This window comes from Staurois parvus, unplaced genomic scaffold (assembly GCF_062004578.1).
Source record: "Staurois parvus isolate SC_StPar_1 unplaced genomic scaffold, SC_StPar_1.0 ptg000697l, whole genome shotgun sequence".
NCBI classification, from domain to species: Eukaryota; Metazoa; Chordata; class Amphibia; order Anura; family Ranidae; genus Staurois; species Staurois parvus.
In genome coordinates this window covers 2,115,390-2,137,350 of record NW_028318493.1, presented here as the reverse complement: position 1 = coordinate 2,137,350, position 21,961 = coordinate 2,115,390, and the positions used below count along the sequence as shown (strand labels likewise).

The 21,961-nt window shown below is 43.5% G+C and overlaps 1 protein-coding gene across 12 annotated transcripts in view; it reads right to left on the bottom strand.

Moving 5' to 3' along the window:
- Positions 1-21,961, bottom strand: part of ABLIM1 (actin binding LIM protein 1) — a 419,225-nt gene that overhangs the window by 54,278 nt on the left and 342,986 nt on the right. For all 12 annotated transcript variants that reach the window (XM_089653044.1, XM_089653039.1, XM_089653047.1 and 9 more), the window contains one exon: positions 17,487-17,616. In XM_089653044.1, coding sequence (XP_089509170.1) covers positions 17,487-17,616 — 130 coding nt within the window. The remainder of the gene's footprint in view (positions 1-17,486; positions 17,617-21,961) is intronic.

Below are 21,961 nucleotides of genomic sequence, written 5' to 3'. Positions count from 1 at the left end.
ACATAAGGGGGATATGATCTCCATGTATAATACATAAGGGGGGATATGATCTCCATGTATAATACATAAGGGGGATATGATCTCCATGTATAATACATAAGGGGGATATGGTCTCCATGTATAATACATAAGGGGGGTATGATCTCCATGTATAATACACAAGGGGGGATATGATCTCCATGTATAATACATAAGGGGGGGGATATGATCTCCATGTAAATTACATAAGGGGTGATATTATCACCATGTATAATACATAAGGGGGGATATGATCTCCATGTATAATACATAAGGGGGGATATGATCTCCATGTATAATACATAAGGGGGGATATGATCTCCATGTATAATACATAAGGGGGATATGATCTCCATGTATAATATATAAGGGGGGGATACGATCTCCATGTATAATACATAAGGGGGGGATACGATCTCCATGTATAATACATAAGGGGGGATATGATCACCATGTATAATACATAAGGGGGGATATGATCACCATGTATAATACATAAGGGGGGGGATATGATCTCCATGTATAATACATAAGGGGGGGATATGATCTCCATGTATAATACATAAGGGGGGGGATATGATCTCCATGTATAATACATAAGGGGGGATATGATCACCATGTATCATACATAAGGGGGGATATGATCCCCATGTATAATACATAAGGGGGGATATGATCTCCATGTATAATACATAAGGGGGGATATGATCACCATGTATAAATACATCAGTGGTTCATATAGTGAACTCGGTGTAGAGCTATTCACCCTGAGGTCATCACAAAGGACAAGGGGGCACTCTTTAAGTCTGGAGGAAAAGAAATTTAATCTCCAAACACAGAAAGGTTTCTTCACAGTAAGAGCTGTGAGAATGTGGAATAGACTCCCTCAAGAGTTAGTTCTGGCCAGCTCTGTGTATTGCTTTAAAAAAAGTCCTGGATTCTTTCTTGGATACACAGAATATAACTGGATACTAACATTTATAGGTAACGTTGATCCAGGGAATATCCGATTTCCTCTCGGGGGATCAGGAAGGAATATTTTCCCTGCAGGAGCAAATTGGATCATGCTTTGCCATGTTCTTTTGCCTTCCTCTGGATCAACTGTGGGTATAGGATTATAACTTTTTTTTTTTTTAATGGTTGAACAGGATGGAATTTTGTCTTTTTTCAGCCAGACTAACTATGTAACAACTGAGGCATGCTGGGTATAGGAGTTATACAGGGGGGTGCAGTACAACTCTTCTGTTTGCCAGTGTTCAACTAGTGATGAGCTGAGGGTCAGGCCGGTCGTTATGAACCTGTGGGAAGCTGTAACATGATAGCAGGCTGCCGGTCCAATCAGCTGTTGCTGGGGAATTCCCTGTCCTGCAGCCGCATGTAACAAAGGGGGGCAGGACTGCTGGTGACATCATTGATAGCTATATGTGATCAATGGTATTGCCCCAATATGGCCATGTGGCCATATTGGGATAATGACATCAGCCAGCATTTCCACCTCTTTATGTGCAGATGCGGGGTGGGGAATTTCCAGCTGCAGTTGATTGGGTCAGCAGCCTGCTATCATTTGACAGCTGACAATGAGTTTGGGATAAAAGGAGTTTGGCCCATATCTTAGCTCATCAGTAATTGGGACACTTGCAAACAGAAGAGTTGTAAGCCAGTCCCTTGCATAACTCCTCCTGTGCCCAGCATGCTTTGTTTTCTTGAAGAGCATGCAAAGGGCCATCCAAAAATCACACAGAGGGGTGGGATCTGTGCCCTTAAATGGACTTAAAGGAAACATTTTATGGCAAGTACAAAAATCTTATTTTCTCCATCATCCATTTAGGGACACAGGAATTTGCAAATAGTCAAACCATTCAAAAGGAATCCAACTGAGGGGTTGGCAACAGCCACCAAAAAAAGGATATTTTAAACCCACTGGAACACAGAGGTTCCTGAAGGACCAAAACCTGGACCTCAAGATAGGGAGAACCCTAGCAAGAAAGGGAAACTGCCACAACCAAGGGAAGGCTTCAGAGGATCAACCTGACTCTCCAGACCAGGAGATAGATGCCACCACCAAAGGCAAAAGCACTAATGAAAAACTAGGGCATGCTGTGTAGAGAAGGGGTTATATAGTGGCTGGCTTAAAACTTTTCTCCATGCTAGTGTTCCCCACCTCCTGCAATTGGCAGTATAACCCGAATGTTTCTGGATTCCTTTGTTCCACAGACAGTGGAGAAAATCTCTCAGTAGCAAAAAATAAAAAGCCACCCATGTAGATCAAGCCTTAGACTGATCTCATCTTTCCATCACTCCTTTTAAAAGCCCAGCTCCAGAAGACTTTAAAATTACCCCTTGCACCTGCACTCAAGGGTTAGTGCCTCATTTAGGTCTAGGGGACATAGAAAGGAAGATTTACTTACCTGATCCTCCATTCCTCTGCACTGCTAGATCAGTCCCTGCCATGTCTTCTCCCCCACAGTCCAAGGTCCTGACTTTATCAAGACTAATGCAGGGTCAAAGCCCTACATTGGATGTGAGGTCCACCGACCAAGCGCAGGGGAGAAGAGGGGGGGAGCGGAAGATCAGGTAATTAAAAGAGCTTCTCCTGTCCCCTAAAGAAACCAAACAGTTAACCCTTGCAGTGCAGGCACAGCTCCACTGCAAGGGATCATCTTAAAGTTTTCCGAAGTTGGGCTTCAAGCCTTATGAAATGTCCTTCAGACAAAAATAGAGAGGACGTTTATTGCACATGACATTACCAGTGTACAGCAGACTGTTTTATCAGTGTGGGACTGGCTGTATGCCACCAAGTCGTAATCAGCATAATGCAGTGAAAGGCGACAGGTTTTTATACAATGTAAGATTGTACATTTCAAATAAAGAGGGACATTGATGTTCTGAAAACATTTTTTTTTTTTGGCAAGGTCTGCTTTAAAGAAAAACTCTAGGCAGTTATGCAACAACACGCTGTACATATTTCATTGACAACCATAAAATTACTTTTTTTATCTCTGCCAGAATAACAGCAGTCGGTCATAATGCTAAGTTGCCACACTCCCTGAGAGATGATATCAGGCTTCCAGTGAAAGTGCCAGCCCTAGTAACTCATGGGCAGGAGGGGGAGGTACTGAGATGGATATACAGGAGGTAATTTGATGACCTGTGAATGGTGGTGTCACCCTCTTTATATTCTGTGGTTGTATAGTGAAGCAGGATGGGGAGATCCCAGGAGGATATATATTAATTCATAGGTAAATAGACCCCCTATATATCACTCACATTTGTATTTAGCTATGAATATTTGTTGTCAGAATATTTTCAGCTTACTATGATCAACTAATTATAATTAACATGTTTCAATGGAAAAAAAGTTTCAATTGTATGCTTGCACCAGAGAATACAGAAAATATCCAAAGAATACTTCCAGCGAATGCATGCCTACTACCTCCGATCCTTTGACTGTCTTAGAGTTACCCATAACAGACTGATAACAATTAATGTTCTTTAACAAAAGAACGTACATTCCACATTGATAATGATGCTGCCAAAATCAGTGTGCTTTAAATTGCCTCCAGCATTGATCCTGTTTCTTCTTGCTGGAGGCCGCCATTTTGCTGAAGCCCAGAACAGTCACTTGCTCAGTAAGAACTCTCCCCCTCTCCTCATGCCTAGTACACACTAGGAAAAAATTGGACATAAATAACCCCATTCAGAGTGATCGTTCGATAATCTATTCGTCAGTACACAGCTTCCAACAGCGCATAACAGTTCAGACGAAAGTTATCGAAGGGACATGACTGAAAAATGTCCTCGTTAGATAAAAGAACAAACTACTTTTGTGTCATTCGTATAGTATTCGTACATATAAAAATCGAGTGACCAAGACTGTGCCTGGTCGGAATTGAAAGAAGAAAAAGGGCAACAAAAATAATTATCGTCTAAAACTAAAATTGTTCTCAAACACGAAAATCATAGTTTTCAAATCATTCGACCTTCTAATAAAGATTGACACCTCCTGAACACTCTGAACGCATATCACACTAGGTGTGGATAGAAGAGGGGTCACATGTACATTACATCACTTCCGATTCCACGCTGGAATGTACCTATGTATTTAGGAAGTTGTATCCTGTTGTATAAGTATTTTCGCACCTAAAGAAACCCTCTCGTTTTTGATATGAGACTAGCATGTATAAAAAACAACAAAAAAAAAAAAACCAGACAGCCGGTTTCCCGATTTTTTTCATCATGCGTACTAGGCATTAGTCTCAAAAACTATTCTATTAACTATTATTACACGTTCTGTAATTAAAATGTGCACATTTCCAGCCTTGATTGTATTTCTTGGCTCAGCTAGAAAGGAAGGCTGACAGAAGCTTTACAGTGCTGACAAGATGGAGAAAGGACAAAGAATCGGGGGGGACAAGATAAGACACCATCCTCATAAGTTTAGATCTTTTGTGTCTCCCTGACAGCAGAGTTTTTCCAGTCACCTCTCCTGCTTTTCTTTTCTCCCTACCTAAGCTTCCTGTTGCTCTCCTTCAGCACCAATAAAACTGATAGCTGTCAGCTGATCGACCTCTAGTGGCTCTGTTTTTAGGCACAGAATAGAAATCAACTGAGCATGTGCAGAGTAGGATGAGACTGTGCCTTACCGGATTTTAAGCAGTACAGGCAATTATTTTAAATTTTTTACATAGCTATATTTTCCAAAAGAGCCAGCCTGAAGTGATCTTTCAGGACTTAGTAGAAAAATGTGGGATTGTTTTTTTTTTTCGTTTTTTTTTAATCTTTAAATTTAAAATTAATACTTACCTCAGTGGATGCAGCATCAATCTGATGGTCTTTGGTCTCTCACAGTTTGCATGCCTGAAGAAGACTATTACATTATAACATGGGCAGCACAGTGGCTAAATGGTTAGCATTTTCACCTGGCAGTACTAGGGTCATTGGTTCAAATCCCAACCACGGCACCACCTGCCTGGAGTTTCTCCCTGTGCCTGCATGGGTTTCCTCCAGGTACTCTGGTTTCCTCCCACACTTCAAAGACATGCTGGTAGATTAGTTGGATCCTGTCTAAATTGGCCCTAGTATGTGTATGTATGAATGTAATTAGGGACCTTAGATTGTACACCCCTTGAGGGTTAGGGACTGATGCGAATGTACAATATATATGTAAAGTGCTGTGTAAATTGACGGTGATATACAAGTACCTGAAATAAAATAAATAAATAAAACATGTGGCCAGCTTTACATATAGAAATGACTGGCTCAGAATCAATTGTTCCTTTGGACAGCTCTAGTATGTCTATTGGCAGGTTTCGGCTACCCACAAATGAACAGATTCCTCACTAAGAGTGAAATTGGGAATGCTGCTTCCTAGTTATAAAGTTATGGATGAATGGACTATGCTGGATTCCTGTACAACACATTACTGAATAGTGCAAATCTGTTTTTAACCACTAGCCTACAGGGCACTTATACCCCCTTCCTGCCCAGGCCAATTTTCAGCTTTCAGCGCTGTCACACTTTGAATGACAACTGCGCGGTCATGCAACACTGTACCCATATGACATTTTTATCATTGTGACAGATAGAGCTTTATTTTGGTGGTATTTTATCACCTCTGGGTTTTTTAACAAACAAAAAACCACTGAAAATTTTGAAAAAAAAAGTTTTTTCTTAGTTTTTGTTATAAAATGTTGTAAATAAGTGATTTTTCTCCTTCACTGATGTGCGCTAATGAGGCTGCAGTGATGGGCACTGATAGGCTGCACTGATGGACACTGATAGGTGGCACTGATGAGGAGGCACTGGTAGGTGGCACTGATGGGCATTGACAGGCATCACTGATGGGCACTGAAAGGCAGCACTCATATATGGCACTGATAGGCGGCACTAATAGGAGGCACTGACTGGCTCTGTTAGGTGGCACTGATAGGCAGCACTGATAGGCAGCACTGATGCACACTGATAGGCGACACTGATAGGCAGCACTGGCTGGCAGCACGGATAGGTGGCACTGACTGGCATTGATGGGTGACACTGAAAGGCAGCTCAGATGGGCACTAATATGTGGCATTGATGTGCACTGGTAGGCACTGAAATGTGGCACTGATGGGCACTGGCAGGTGGCATGGATGAGCACTGACAGCTGGCACTGATAAATACTGACAGGTGGCACTGCTGGGGCTACACAGATCATCAGGGCACACTGATCATCAGTGCTCTGATGATCTGTGTACATGTCCCCTCTGAGGAATGCCGATTACTGGCTCTCCTCTGTCAGCATGACAGCTTGTGAGGAGAGAAATGCAGATAACTGGCATTTCCCTGTTTACATGTGATCAGCTGTGATTGGACACAGCTGATCACACGACCGAGCCAACATCTTCGGCTCTTTCTGTTGATCTGTGATCTGCTGTGTCCGAGGGACAGAGTGCACCGCCGATCGCCACGCTGCGAGCTCCCTGAGCCACGCATGCGCGGTTAGAATGGGAGGATGTCATATGACGTCCTCCCAGAACGAGATAACCACCTTGCGCCCATCATTGTACTATATGGCAGGCGGGAGGAGGTTAAAGCTGAAGTTTAACCACTCATATTTTGCCTTCCCTGGTTTTATCTTATCCCCTCATTAATATATTAATGAAATGTTTAAATAACGAAATCAGAGTTTGATTACATGCCTTATTTTAGTCCCAGTGGCTCTCTATGCTTCCCAGTGCAATGTAGGTAGATCATGGCTGGTGGGAGGGGCCAGCAGGCTGCTGTACATAGCTTCCTGAAAACATCACAGCACCCTGCTTAGTACTCCTCTCAAGAGCCCTTAGGCCGGCCATACATGGGAAAAATCGTTTGAAAATTGGACCTAAGAATAATCGGCCAATTTTCGCTCTGTTAGTGGGACAATGGCACTGGCCGATATTCGTGATTCCTCCCCATTTCGTTTATTGGGCATGCTGGAAAATTCGTGAAAAACGGCTGATTTTCTAAATTATCGGTGGCACCATCGGATTACAGAACAAACAATATTTTCAATTTTCAATCGAATAAACGCTCGGATTTCCACCCATGTATGGCCTGCTTAAGCCCTGATGTAGCAGTGGGTTGGCTCTAGAGCAGTGGTTCTCAACCTTTCTAATGCCGCGACCCCTTAATACAGTTCCTCATGTTGTGGTGACCCCCAACCATAAAATTATTTTCATTGCTACTTCATAACTGTAATTTTGCAGTGGGAGGAGTAGTGCCATGTCATTGGTGTCAGTGGAAGGAGTAGTGCCCCATCACTGATGTCAGTGGGATGAATAGTGCCCCATTGTTGGTATCAGTGGGAGGAATAGTGCCCCATCGTTGGTATCAGTGGGAGGAATAGTGCCCCATCATTGGTGTCAGTGGGATGAATAGTGCCCCATCACTGGTGTCAGTGGGAGGAATAGTGCCCCATCACTGATGTCAGTGGGATGCATAGTGCCCCATCACTGGTGTCAGTGGGAGGAATAGTGCCCCATCACTGATGTCAGTGGGATGCATAGTGCCCCATCGTTGGTATCAGTGGGAGGAGTAGTGCCCCATCACTGATGTCAGTGGGATGCATAGTGCCCCATCGTTGGTATCAGTGGGAGGAGTAGTGCCCCATCACTGGTGTCAGTGGGAGGAATAGTGTCCCATCGTTGGTATCAGTGGGAGGAATAGTGCCCCATCATTGGTGTCAGTGGGAGGAATAGTGCCCCATCATTGGTGTCAGTGGGAGGAGTAGTGCCCCATCATTGGTGTCAGTGGGGGGAGTAGTGCCCCATCATTGGTGTCAGTGGGAGGAGTAGTGCCCCATCATTGGTGTCAGTGGGGGGAGTAGTGCCCCATCACTGGTGTCAGTGGGAGGAGTAGTGCCCCATCACTGGTGTCAGTGGGAGGAATAGTGCCACATCATTGGTGTCAGTGGGAGGAATAGTGCCCCATCATTGGTGTCAGTGGGAGGAGTAGTGCCCCATCATTGGTGTCAGTGGGAGCAGTAGTGCCCCATCATTGGTGTCAGTGGGAGGAGTAGTGCCCCATCATTGGTGTCAGTGGGAGGAGTAGTGCCCCATCATTGGTGTCAGTGGGGGGAGTAGTGCCCCATCATTGGTGTCAGTGGGGGGAGTAGTGCCCTATCACTGGTGTCAGTGGGAGGAGTAGTGCCCCATCATTGGTGTCAGTGGGAGGAATAGTGCCCCATCATTGGTGTCAGTGGGGGGAGTAGTGCCCCATCATTGGTGTCAGTGGGGGAAGAGTGCCCCATCATTGGTGTCAGTGGGGGGAGTAGTGCCCCATCATTGGTGTCAGTGGGAGGAATAGTGCCCCATCACTGGTGTCAGTGGGGGGAGTAGTGCCCCATCACTGGTGTCAGTGGGAGTAGTGCCCCATCACTGGTGTCAGTGGGAGTAGTGCCCCATCACTGGTGTCAGTGGGAGTAGTGCCCCATCACTGGTGTCAGTGGGAGGAACAGTGCCACATCATTGGTGTCAGTGGGAGGAATAGTGCCCCATCATTGGTGTCAGTGGGAGGAATAGTGCCCCATCATTGATGTCAGTGTGGTGGAGGGGAGAATAGTGCCCCATCATTGGGGTCAGGGGGGGGGGGAAATAGTGTCCCATCGTTGGTGTCAGTGGGGGGAGGAATAGTGCCCCATCGTTGGTGTCAGTGGGGGGAGGAATAGTGCCCCATCGTTGGTGTCAGTGGGGGGAGGAATAGTGCCCCATCGTTGGTGTCAGTGGGGGGAGGAATAGTGCCCCATCGTTGGTGTCAGTGGGGGGAGGAATAGTGCCCCATCGTTGGTGTCAGTGGGGGGAGGAATACTGCCCCATCATTGGTGTCAGTGGGGGGAGGAATACTGCCCCATCGTTGGTGTCAGTGGGGGGAGGAATACTGCCCCATCGTTGGTGTCAGTGGGGGGAGGAATACTGCCCCATCGTTGGTGTCAGTGGGGGGAGGAATAGTGCCCCATCGTTGGTGTCAGTGGGGGGAGGAATAGTGCCACATCGTTGGTGTCAGTGGGGGGAGGAATAGTGCCCCATCGTTGGTGTCAGTGGGGGGAGGAATAGTGCCACATCGTTGGTGTCAGTGGGGGGAGGAATAGTGCCCCATCGTTGGTGTCAGTTGGGGGAGGAATAGTGCCCCATCGTTGGTGTCAGTGGGGGGAGGAATAGTGCCCCATCGTTGGTGTCAGTGGGGGGAGGAATAGTGCCCCATCGTTGGTGTCAGTGGGGGGAGGAATAGTGCCCCATCGTTGGTGTCAGTGGGGGGAGGAATAGTGCCCCATCGTTGGTATTAGTGACACAAATGATGGGGCACTACTCCTCCCACTGACACCAATGATACTTACTTTGCTGACCCCTGCTCCAGCCTGGGCTCGCTCTCTCACTTACCTGTCAGCTGTCTTCCTTCTCTGGCCGCTCTCCTCTTCACTCGCTCCGGCAGCTCCCTCGGTCTTCTTTGATGTACGCGCGCTGCCGCTCGGCTCCTCCTCTCCAAGCTCCACCTCCTCGCCGGTGATTGGCCGCCTGTGTGCCTCTCCTGAGCTACAGTTCCGGTGGCCAATCAGTGGCGAGGAGGCGGAGCTGCTGAGCGATCCCGGAGGTGTGGCCAGGTGACAGCAGCGTATCATCCCGCCCACACATCGCCGGAGACTGCAGCGGTGTCTTGGTTCCTAAGACCATCGGAAATATGTGTTTTCCGATGGTCTTAGGCGACCCCTGGGAAATGGTCGTTCGACCCCCAAAGGGGTCGCGACCCCCAGGTTGAGAACCGCTGCTCTAGAGACAAGTTTATATAAATATCACCTATTATGTAGAAACCACCTTGATGGGTGGATGTCAGTCTGGAGGAGTGGGCGTTCCTAGGCAGGTTGTATTTGAATGCAGATCACCTTCAATAACTCCACAGGTGATGCTGAGCCTTCATGATCGAAAAAACTGAAACCCAATGAATGAAAGGGGCGGCAAGGGACAGTCAGACTGGGGAGGAAAGTGGTAGATGATGCTGGACATCCTCCAGCCAGGAAATGAGACGGCTCAATCTGCTATATGAGCTTCTAATGCACATTGTGAGAAGCTCACAGTGTGCAGTGAAATCAGAGTACACCATTTCAGACCAGGAGGGGAGCCGGTACAACTGTGCAAGACTGGAGGGAAGGCTGCAGGTAAGATGTATATGAATTCTACTGCTGACTTTTACAAATCTGCAAATTTTAAGATCTGTGTGAAAGATGTAGGAAGACACGACTTCTCCATACCTTTCACAAAAATCACATCACAGAATGTTTATGAACATTACGGAGATCAGGATGGTGTAACGTTAACCAAATTATTCCTGAATTCAAATGCTAAGAATGGACTTCTATTTGTTCCATTATATACACCAATAAAAATGTTTTATCTGTTCAGTAAGCCCAAAAAATACCTATTGATCCTGCCAGAAATCCAATGTTAGCTCCCTATGCTCTCTGCCTGCCCTGCACTCTTATCAGTAGCAGTGGAGGAGATTTACTAAAACTGAAGCACTCAGAATCTGGTGCCGCTCTGCATGGTAACCAATCAGCTTCTAACTTCTGCTTGCTCAATTAAGCTTTGACAATAATGCAGGCCATAGACAGTTCGTTTATCGGCCAATTTTTCATCCAAAAAACGAAACATCGGTCGTTCTGTTGCCAACAATGATTTTGATAATCGGCCGTTTTTCACACATTTTCCAGCATGACCGATAAAAGAAATGAGGAGGAACTGCGAAAATCAGTCGATGCCATTGCCCCACTAACAGTGCGAAAATCGGCCGATTATTCTTTCAGACGAAAAATCGGGCGATGAACGAACCGTCTATGGCCTGCATAAAACCTGGAAGCTGTTTACACCAGTTTGAGTAAATCTCCCCCATTGTTTCCATCTCATGGGGAAAGGGGCGTGTTTTGCTGTCCTGTCATAGGGTGACAACACTGCTCTTCCATGGACACAGTATAGTGAGAGGTGGCACCATGGGAAAGGAATTGTCATACTGACAGGATCACCAGGTGAAAGAGTGCTAGGATTTTTCTATGACCTCATTAGGGAGATTTTCTGTTCACTTGTCCTGTCCTAGGGTGACAACACTGCTCCTCCATGGACACTGTATAGTAAGAGGTGTCACCATTGGAAAGGAATGGTATTACTGACAGAATCACCAAGTGAAAGAGTGCTGGGAGTTTTCTGTGAACTCATTAGGGAGATTTTCTGATCACTTGTCCTGTCCTAAAGTGACAACACTGCTCTTCCATGGACACAGTATAGTGAGAGGTGTCACCATTGGAAAGGAATTGTGTTACTGAAAGAATCACCAAGTGAAAGAGTGCTGGGATTTGTCTGTGACCTCATTAGGGAGATTTTCTTTTCACTTGTCCTGTCCTAGGGTGACAACACTGCTCCTCCATGGACACAGTATAGCGAGAGGTGTCACCATGGGAAAGGAATTGTGTTACTGACAGGATCACCAGGTGAAAGAGTGCTGTTATTTTTCTGTGACCTCATTAGGGAGCTTTTCTTTCATTTCCTGTTCCCCTGACACCCATACAAGAAAAGGGGGGTTGTGGTTGTCACTAGGAAGGTAACAATAAACTCATTGTCAGAAGTTCCAACCCATTTCTGCTTCACTAAAAATTAGTTTTTTCTGTTGGACAGATTTTTAATCACTTCCTGTTCTTAAAGGAAGTGAAGAGCAAAAATCCACCAAACAAGGGCACAGGCTGCACTTACAAAGATGACCACTGCTAGAGAATTGTCAATGGTCAATTCAATTCAGTTTTTGTAAGGCAAAAAAGGCCCTGGCAGTAGGATAGAAATAATTGGAATACAATGTGGAAATAAATATATTACATTTTGATCATAGATATACTTTATTTGTTTATCAAATGACTAAATGCAACAGCCAACACCAAGGGCCTGAACAATCCTCCATCATAACAGCAAATAAAAACATATACAAGATCTCTTTTCTCTACAGCTGTTCAAAGTCCAGAATTTATACACCTTGTCTGAGCTGTCAGAAAAAAGGGGCTGGAGAGATGAAATTACACTCTGCAGCACTCAGTGAGGAGAGCTCTGTGAGCTGATTGGAGGGAAGGGACACACCTCCCTTCACACAGTGCACAGGAACAGAGCTGAGGCTCTCAATCACAGGCTGTGTGCTGGAGGTCCCTCCCTTGTCACCTTTTTTCTCTTGGTGTCATGAAAACATTCATAATGTGAAGTGAAAAAATGCTGCGCTACATGAAAAATGGTACAAACCATTATATAACCAAAAAACAAAGTGAAGAAGTACATACTGTATATGTTAGAAGAACAAATAGTAGAAAAAAATATTAATATTGAAATATAAATATATATATAAAAAACAAAAAACACACAAAAAATTAAAAATAAATTATATTTTAAGTATGAATCAAATAAAAGTAATTTAAAAAAATCAAGTTCAATCAGTGAAGTGTTCATTCAGTGAACCCTCCTTTGGATAACAAAAAATATGTGCATCTGTCATCAATTCCCGTGCAGAGACATCCTCCACCATATATCTGCTCACCTCACGCAGTGTGACCTCACATTATACAATGTTACGGTCTAACTGCACTTTTGGTCCCATATGGACTCAGAAGATCAGCTTGCTGAATGAAGACTCCAAAGTAAGCTCCCTCCTGATGAGCGTCTTTGTATCAGCCGTATTCCTCATTAAAAAGAACTCAACATAGTGCTTTATCCTTATAAACTTTTATTCATCAATTAAAACATATGAAATATTCTCACGTTCCGGAGGTGTATTTTGCACCAGGTATGATGAAGATCCCGTGATGTACTGATTAAACACTAGATGGCAGTATCATCTCAGCAGCAGAGTCCTGTACAAGCTCAAAACAGACACCATCCGTAATATAATACAAGGCAAAGCACGGGCCCACTTAATGAATGCTATTGTCTGCTGTAATGTCATTCCAAGAGCCGTTTGTAGAGTACTACAGGCTGCTATTCCGATGAATGGCAGCGTCGTGACATCATCCGCACACTCCTCCCCGACGCGTTTCATCGCTAGTCACGTGACTTATCAAGGGGATACGACACGGTTCATATCCCCTTGATAAAAGTCACGTGACTTATTATTTATTTTATTTATTACAGGTACTTATATAGCGCTGTCAATTTACGCAGCAATTTACATATATATTGTACATCAGTCCCTAACCCTCAACGGGCGTACAATCTAAGGGTCAATTTAGACAGGAGTCAATTAACCTACCATCATGTCTTTGGAGTGTAGGAGGAAACCGGAGTACCCGGAGGAAACCCACGCAGGCACATGCAAACTCTAGGCAGGTGGTGCTGTGATTGGGATTCGAACCAACAACCCTACTACTGCCAGGCAGAAGTGCTAACCATTTAGCCACTATGCTTCCCGTGACTAGTGATGAAAAGCGCAGAGAGGAGTGTGCGGATGATGTCACGACATTGCTATTCATGGGGATAGCGGCCTGTAGTACTCTACAAACAGCTCTTGAAATGACATTACAGCAGGCAATAGCGTTCATTAAGTGGCCCCGTGCTTTGCCTTGTATTATATTAAGGATGGTGTCTGTTTTGAGCTTGTACAGGACTCTGATGCTGAGATGATACTGCCATCTAGTGTTTAATCAGTACATCACGGGATCTTCATCATACCTGGTGCAAAATACACCTCCGGAACGTGAGAGTATTTCATATGTTTTAATTGATGAATAAAAGTTTATAAGGATAAAGCACTATGTCGAGTTCTTTTTAATGAGGAATACGGCTGATACAAAGACGCTCACCAGGAGGGAGCTTACTTTGGAGTCTTCATTCAGCAATCTTCTGAGTCCATATGGGACCAAAAGTGCAGTTAGACCGTAACATTGTATACTGTGAGGTCACACTGCGTGAGGTGAGCAGATATATGGTGGAGGATGTCTCTGCACGGGAATTGATGACAGATGCACATATTTTTCATTATCCAAAGGAGGTTTCACTGAATGAACACTTTATTGATTGAACTTGAATTTTTGAATGACTTTTGTTTGATTCATACTTAAGATATCCTTTTATTTTTTATTTTTTGTGTGGTTATTGTTATATATATATATATATATATATATATACACACACATTTTTTTTTTTCTTTTAATTTCAATATTAAATTTTTTCTAAAATTTTTTCTTCTAATATATATTTATCTCTTCACTTTGTTTTTTAGTTGTATAATGGTTTGTGCCATTGATTCATGTAGCGCAGCATTTTTTCACTTCACATTATGATTGTATAGTTTGCCCCTCAGAGACATGGGGTGTGTGCACTAGCGGCTACAGCATTTAATTGTAATTTTTTGTTTTTATTTCACCATAGTTAGCGCTTGACTTATTCAATTTATTTTAGATTTCTTAAGGTGTGTCATGAAAACATGTCAGAAGTGATTCATCCTGATAGCAGAAGAATGAAGCATCAGACAGAAATGACACCTAGTGCTCTCAATTGAGACAAGTGCACACTATAGAGGGATATACTTTGTTCATATTTCATGTCTGAGGTTTACAACCACTTTACGTCACTTACATAAATAAAACGCAATACTGTGCAGTTTCAAAAACACTATTCTTAGTGCCTAGAACACAATTGCTGTATGACGTAATCAGAATGAAACACGTTGGCTGTTGTATTCTATCAATGCATAAACAATTAAAGTTTTCCTGAACTCATTTTGGTCTGGCACATTTCTTCCAACAAAAACCCTACAGAGGCTCTAACCTTTCCAAGCTTTATCCAAAATTAATTTTCTTTGAGCTGGGCTTTACACACCCGCTTCAAAGTTCCTGGTTCAGGTTTATTCAGCTTTGACATGTGGCCACATACAGGTATGAATATTCAAACCTTTCCTTGTGCTTTGCATGACTTGTTGGCCCTATAAAAGGTTGCCGAGTTCCTACAATCATCCCCGGGGAAATGTTCTACACCTATTTGCATACAAATTATGCTTAGCATAGAGTACAGCCAACGATTCAGCTGCAGCCAAGTCTTGTTTGCGAAGTCTGAGCCTAGCAGAGTTCTGGATGTGCACGGCTCCCTGTTCTTTATCCATCATTCCCTTAAATTAAAGTTGAACTTTAATTCCCTTACATTTTGCCATCCCTGGTTCCCCTTTTCCTCCCTCATCAACATACTCATTACATTTTTAAATACTACATTTCTGTTTTCATTACATACCTAATTTTAGACTCATCATTGTTACTGGGTTTCTGTGTTTCTCTATGCAATGTGGGCAGATCATGGCTAGTGGGAGGGGCCAATGTGATGCGTACCTGTTCCTGAAAATATCTCAGCACCTGCTTTCATTGCTCTCAAGAGCCCTCAGCTCTGATGTAAGCAGTTGGCTCTTGAGAGGAGTTATACAAATATCAAAATGCCTTGATGGGTGGCTGTCAGTGCGTGTCAGTCAGAAGGAGTGGGTGGTAAGTAAGCCTAAATAAGGAGGTAACTATAAATCTTTCATCCTCAATATAACATAAAACACAACTCTAGCCAAAATCTCTCATTTAATTTTGGAGCAGAGAAAGGGTTCAAGTCACTGTCAGGTTTTAATTGCTCCCTGTGCCCATATGGTGGAGATTTCCCCTCACTTCTTGTCATGGCTGGAAGTGAAAGGAAGTCTCTCCAAATGGGACACAAAAAGGTCAACAATACATGTTTAGTAGAATGGAAACGGGGTTAGAACTTCTGATAAGGGCCTTGAGCCATCAAGCTGCAAAAGCACTTAAGATGGACTAACTAGCACTTGAGGCATGCTGCTGTGACTAAGAGATCACTAGTGCATGCCTTAAAGTGTTACTAAACCCACAGAAAAATCAGTCTTTATATGCAGTAAAGCATGCTTGTTATACTCACAGCGGAAGCTAAGGAGTTAATGCTTCGCATTGTGTTGCTCCTGTCTTCTCTGGTCCTTCCCTTCTTCTACTGTCCCCAATCCATCTGCTGATAGAACAGAGCCTTGGGGGCAAGCTGCACATGCTCAGTTTGGTGTGTATTGCTAGAGATTTTTTTTCCTTTGGGAGAGGGCCAATCAGCGCTGTCCAGACAGAGGGTCAGGGGTTATGCAGCCTCATAGGACAATCAGGGAAGAATGAAAACTCCACCTACAAGCTTTAACTAGTGCTCAGCTGGATACTGATAGAAGTCACAAGACTGCTATATACTGCTGATAAGAAAGAGTATTTATCAGTTTATATTTACTAAAATAATTACATTTCCATTTTCTGTGTACTGTGGGAGACCAGATATAGTGAATGCAGGGTCCTGGGGAGACCAGATAAAGAGAATGCAGGGTCCAGAAAGACCAGATATAGTGAATACAGGGTCCGGGGAGACCAGATATATTGAATGCAGGGTCTGGGGAGACCAGATATAGTGAATGCAGGGTCCGGGGAGACCAGATATAGTGAATGCAGGGTCTTGGGGAGACCAGATATAGTGAATGCAGGGTCCAGGAAGACCAGATATAGTGAATGTAGGGTCCGGGGAGATCAGATATAGTGAATGCAGGATCCTGGGAGACCAGATATAATGAATGCAGGGTCCGGGGAGACCAGATATAGAGAATGCAGGGTCCGGGGAGATCAGATATAGTGAATGCAGGATCCTGGGAGACCAGATATAATGAATGCAGGGTCCGGGGAGACCAGATATAGAGAATGCAGGGTCCAGGAAGACCAGATATAGTGAATGTAGGGTCCGGGGAGATCAGATATAGTGAATGCAGGGTCCGGGGTTTAGTAACTCTTTAAGTGTTATTTAGCATGCCTGAAGTGCTTTGGCAGCTTCATGGCAACTTGAGGACAACAGGTTCCATCATAGGGACAGGAAGTGAGGGGAGGTCTCTCTAAAGTGGTCACAGAGATAAAAACCTGCTAGACATTTGCAGTAATTTCCCACATGTGGTTGATCATGATTGATTCTCTTTAAACCAGAGCTGTCTGCGTTGGCCAATCAGATTGTATTATTCAGATTCGGACTGACAGAAAGAATCTGGACCCAATCAGTATCTTTGTTGGGACTGAGTTTGCTCTCTGATACTACAGTCTTTTATCTGGTTTTATAATTCTGTATTGGACATCAGTTTTAATGTATGATGTTATATGTCTGTTGTGTAGCCCTGATGAAAGGAATGTTGTTGCCCTGAAATGTGTCAGGTAATTTTAGATGATCAAATTTCGAACAACTCAAAGCATCTTGGACTGTATCGTCTTTGCTTTGTCGCCCTTTTCATATGTCTATACATCAACCGCACAATTGTGTCTTCTTCTGATCTCAAGTCCTCTGAACACAGGAGAAGGATGGCGAAGTCTTGGTGTGTTGGGTTTATTAACACTTTATCCCCCCTCCCCCTCCTACGCAAGGTCTCAGACACACTCGATGCCTGGTACTTACCGGGTCTGTGGAAGTGCTGGGGTGAGCGGGAGACAGTGGGGGTGTAGTTATGGCGGCTGTACACAGGAGAGTTGATGGATCCCTGACTGGTAGATCGCTGGATTATCCGTTCCCGTCCATCCTGGTAGCCCTACAATGACACAGAAAACATGCTGACCCCCAAGACACATAAGAAATATAATATTCAGACTAGTGACAACCTGTAGAACCCCATAAGGCATCACCCAGAGAACTGGCCACAGAGTTTAAAGAGGCCCTGTCACCAACTTCAAGAATTGTAGGACAAGCACAGACCATTATGCATTTTAAATGCTTACTTGCAACGTTTTTTCCTTTCCATGAGTTAGTTTTTAGTCACTTACAACCTGCCTTTGAACTTGCTAGGATATATGACTACTCCAGGAAGAGTCGGTTCCCTAACAGAGCCCCCTCCCACCTTGGACCTCATAGACTTCATAGATATTGACTGTCCCAGTCTTGCATCTTGGCCCTCTCTCCTGCTGATATTGTGTCCCAGGCCATACACATGCACAGTAACTCAAAAAGGCATTAAAATGCTTGCAAACCCTTATATATTCCAAGTGAAAGGACTAGCCTAAGATGATACACAGAGATGAAACAAATCCTCCTCTATAAGTTGTACCTGTTTATCTGATGTTCCTCATCTCTGCAGCCATTCAAAGTCTACAATTTATACAGCTTGTCTGAGATTTCAGAAAGCAGGGGGAAGGGAGCTGAAATTACACACTGTAGATTTCAGTGAGGAGGGCTCTGAGAGCTGATTGGAGGAAAAAGGACATACGCAACCCCTTCACACAGCACACAGGAACAGTGTTGAGGCTGTCAATCACAGGCTGTGTGCTGGAGCTCACTCCCCTGTCAACTTTTTTCTATTGGTGTCAGGAAAACTTGTCAGAAGTGACTCATGCAGATGGCAGAGGAACAAAGCAGCACACAGAAATGACAGTTGGTGCTCTGGAGTAAGACAGGTACACACTATAGAACAGGGGTCTCCAAACTTTCCAAACAAAGGGCCAGTTTACTGTCCTTCAGACATTTATGGGGGCCAGTCTGTGGCCATTGGGAATTGAAATTATTTTGGTGTCAGTGGGAGTAAACAATGCATCTTTGGTATTAAGGGGAGGAATAGTGCCCCATTTCTGGTGTCTGTGGGAGGAATAGTGCCCTATTGTTGGTGTCAGTTTGAGTGCCTCATCATTGGTGTCAGTGGGAGAAATAGGGCCTCATTGTTGGTGTCAATGGGCCCCACTGGTGATATCAGTAGCAGGAATTATGCCCCATTGTTCATTGGTGTCAGTGGGAGAAATAGGGCCTCATTGTTGGTGTCAATGGGCCCCACTGGTGATATCAGTAGCAGGAATTATGCCCCATTGTTATTGTCTGTGGGAGGAATAGTGTCTTGTATCAGCGGGAAGAAAAGTGCCCCAAGGGCCGGATAAAGGCAAACAAAGGGCCGCAGTTTGGAGACCACTGCTATATAGGGATATTTTTTGTTCATATTTCATGTCTGAGGTTTACACTCACTTTAATTAATGGTAGGGGGACTATGAGTGAGCAGTCAGCCCATATTCAGAGGCCGGGCCTGGCCAGGACCAACCCATGAAGTGCATGTGATTTGGGTGAACCCACCTGGATATTGCACACCGGGGACATGGTTAACAACATCCCAACATCTGGGATCATAATATTGGTATGTATATACTGTATGCATCGAATTACTGTCTGTGCTGGCCTAGCTCCTCCACTAGGAGCAAGTCTGTGGATAAAAAAATAATGAAGCTAATGAGTGGCCTTTTCTTATCACAAGAACAAGTCCAGGATAGGCAAAAGGAGCTTTTGGAATTTGTAGGTGTGGATTTGACCTCTGTGCAAACTTCCTGCAAAATCAAGGCATCTGATTGGTCCAACAATGCAGGGAATTAGTTTTAGAGCTATATAGAGTTAGTACATTTTGTGAACTGCTGGGCTGTATCAATTGGGTTGTCATTCCCACTCACGCTGCAGAATGCTTACAAATAATGAAGGCCAACCGCCCTGGAGATGACTTGGCAACCGTGTCGAAATTCCAGGATTGCTGGGTTAATTCTGGCAAATTCCCAGGTATGGACCCAACACACGTTAACAAACCGGCCCAAAAGACCATTTTTAGCCAAAAAAGAACCTTCATTTTGCCTTTCCCAAAATGGCAACATTTCACCGAAATCTGAATTTCAGAGAAATAAAAAATAATTTTGCTAATCCCTACCAGGTGCTAACTTAACGCATATGACATAACTAATGGCAATGTTGCACCAAAGGAGAAAAAAATTCCCTAGCCAACACTATTTCACTATTATATTATATATATACTGCATGTTGAAATGCATTTTTATTACAAGAGATATGAAAACTATTTTTAAAAATACATTTCAAATATACTGTATGTCTTTAAAAATACAAATCTACATTTTTGGAATGCATTTACAAATATATGTTAAAATGCCTTTTTTTATATTTAAAAAATATATATTTTTTAAATATATCCTTCAGATATTTTTTAACATATAAAAAAGTCATTTTAACATATATTTTTACATACATTTGTAAATGCATTCCAAAAATGTAGATTTGTATTTTTAAAGACATACAGTATATTTGAAATGTATTTTTAAAAATAGTTTTCATATCTCTTGTAATAAAAATGCATTTCAACATGCAGTATATATAATTATATATATAGATTTATTAAAATATATTTTTAAATATATTGAATATGGCCAAAATTGTGGCATTTCAAATATATGTCAATATATTTGGGAAGAAAATTTTTTAAATATATTTTTCTTCCATATGGGGTGGTGCGCATTCCTGTGCGATTCATAGTGTGAACCTAGCCTTAGGGCCAGTTCACTGAATGAATCACACAGAACAGTGCTGTGCGTTTCTGTCCAATTCACATGTGATCGGTTGCAGTGTGATTTCAGCCCCTTCATTCGAACAGGCTGAAATTGTGCCAGACAGCACCAAAGGTAGTGCATGCACTACTTTAAAAAATGCACAGCAATTTGATCGCATGGTACTACTGAATCATGTGATCCGATGTAAACAAATGCACTGCATTTGCAACCTGCATTTGGGGTGTCGTTAAACGCGTGCGTCTTACACACGGTGTGGGAAACTCGCACAGAACGTTGGCTTTCCCGCACCTCGTTCTGGTGTGAACTGGTACTCAAGTTTCTTGAAGGGCTAAGCTTCTTCTTTCCATTAACTTTGGATAGAATAGGGATTAGTTAGAACTGCTGTCTGTATTCACATTTGATAAATATTTCTTCACTTCCTGTCCGGAGACAAAACAGGAAGTGAGAGGAAACCTGTCAAAAATGAAATTTTTCTAATCATTAGTGCGTTCAAAATTGAGGTTTGTTTTCAGTGCAATGATGAGAAAATTAAGAGGAGCAGGGTGGAAAAGTGTATGCGGTTTTCATTCAGGAAATTACATTAATTCCAAAACCGAATATTAAAAGGCAATAAAATGTTAAAGTACTTTCCAACGACATTCGTGAAATTGCCGAATACGCTGAAAATGTTCGTACAAATATCCATACAAATTTCTGTCTGTTTGAAAATATACTAGTGTATAGCCAGCTTCAGACAGTTGTCACTAGACCTGGTGTCCCTGCTGGAAGGTTCGCCCTCTTAACCCCTTTGGTGCCGGCGCCTCTCGGGTTTGTGATGCCAGGAGACAGGGTTTAGGGTCATATGACCGCCATGATTGGCTGTCACAATGGTCACATATTTGGAACTATCTGAGATCAGGACCTTTCCGTGAGCATATAGGGCACGCGCTCTCGACATGTGTGTTTACTTTGTGTATGCAAGTAAGCGGCCTCGTGGTGTTAAGGCCAGGCCGCCGACAGGCCGCATATTTGCATATGGTTGGCGTCAACAGGTTAATATTCTGATGACAACTGTAAAATAATGAAGAGACGGCTATTCGTCTTCTCGAATATTCATCTTTATTATAGAAAGTAAGGTGTACAATTAAAATGGCTTACGCGTTTCGGCAAAAAGCCTTAATTGTGGCTATGAGTAAGGATTATTGACGAAATGCGTAAGCCATTTTACTTGCACACCATATTCGCTTTAATAAAGATGAATATTCGGGAAGACGAGTAGCCGGCTCTTCAAATCATTATTCTCAAGCTGTGACCATGTTGAGAAGACACGTAGAGCCAGAGCACGGACAGTCGACCTCTGAGGGGAATATACCTGGGCAAAACATCTCTCTTTTGACAGCTGTAAAATGTTGGATATGCCATCCCTGTTAATCTGAGTGGCAATGGTCACCAGGACAAATAAAGAACTTGAATCTCTCCAGGGAGAACTCCAATTCTTTCACACTCCAGGGAGAACTCCAATTCTTCCACACTCTTTTCAAAACTAAGAGTTTTGGCTATAGATACACCTCCAAAAAA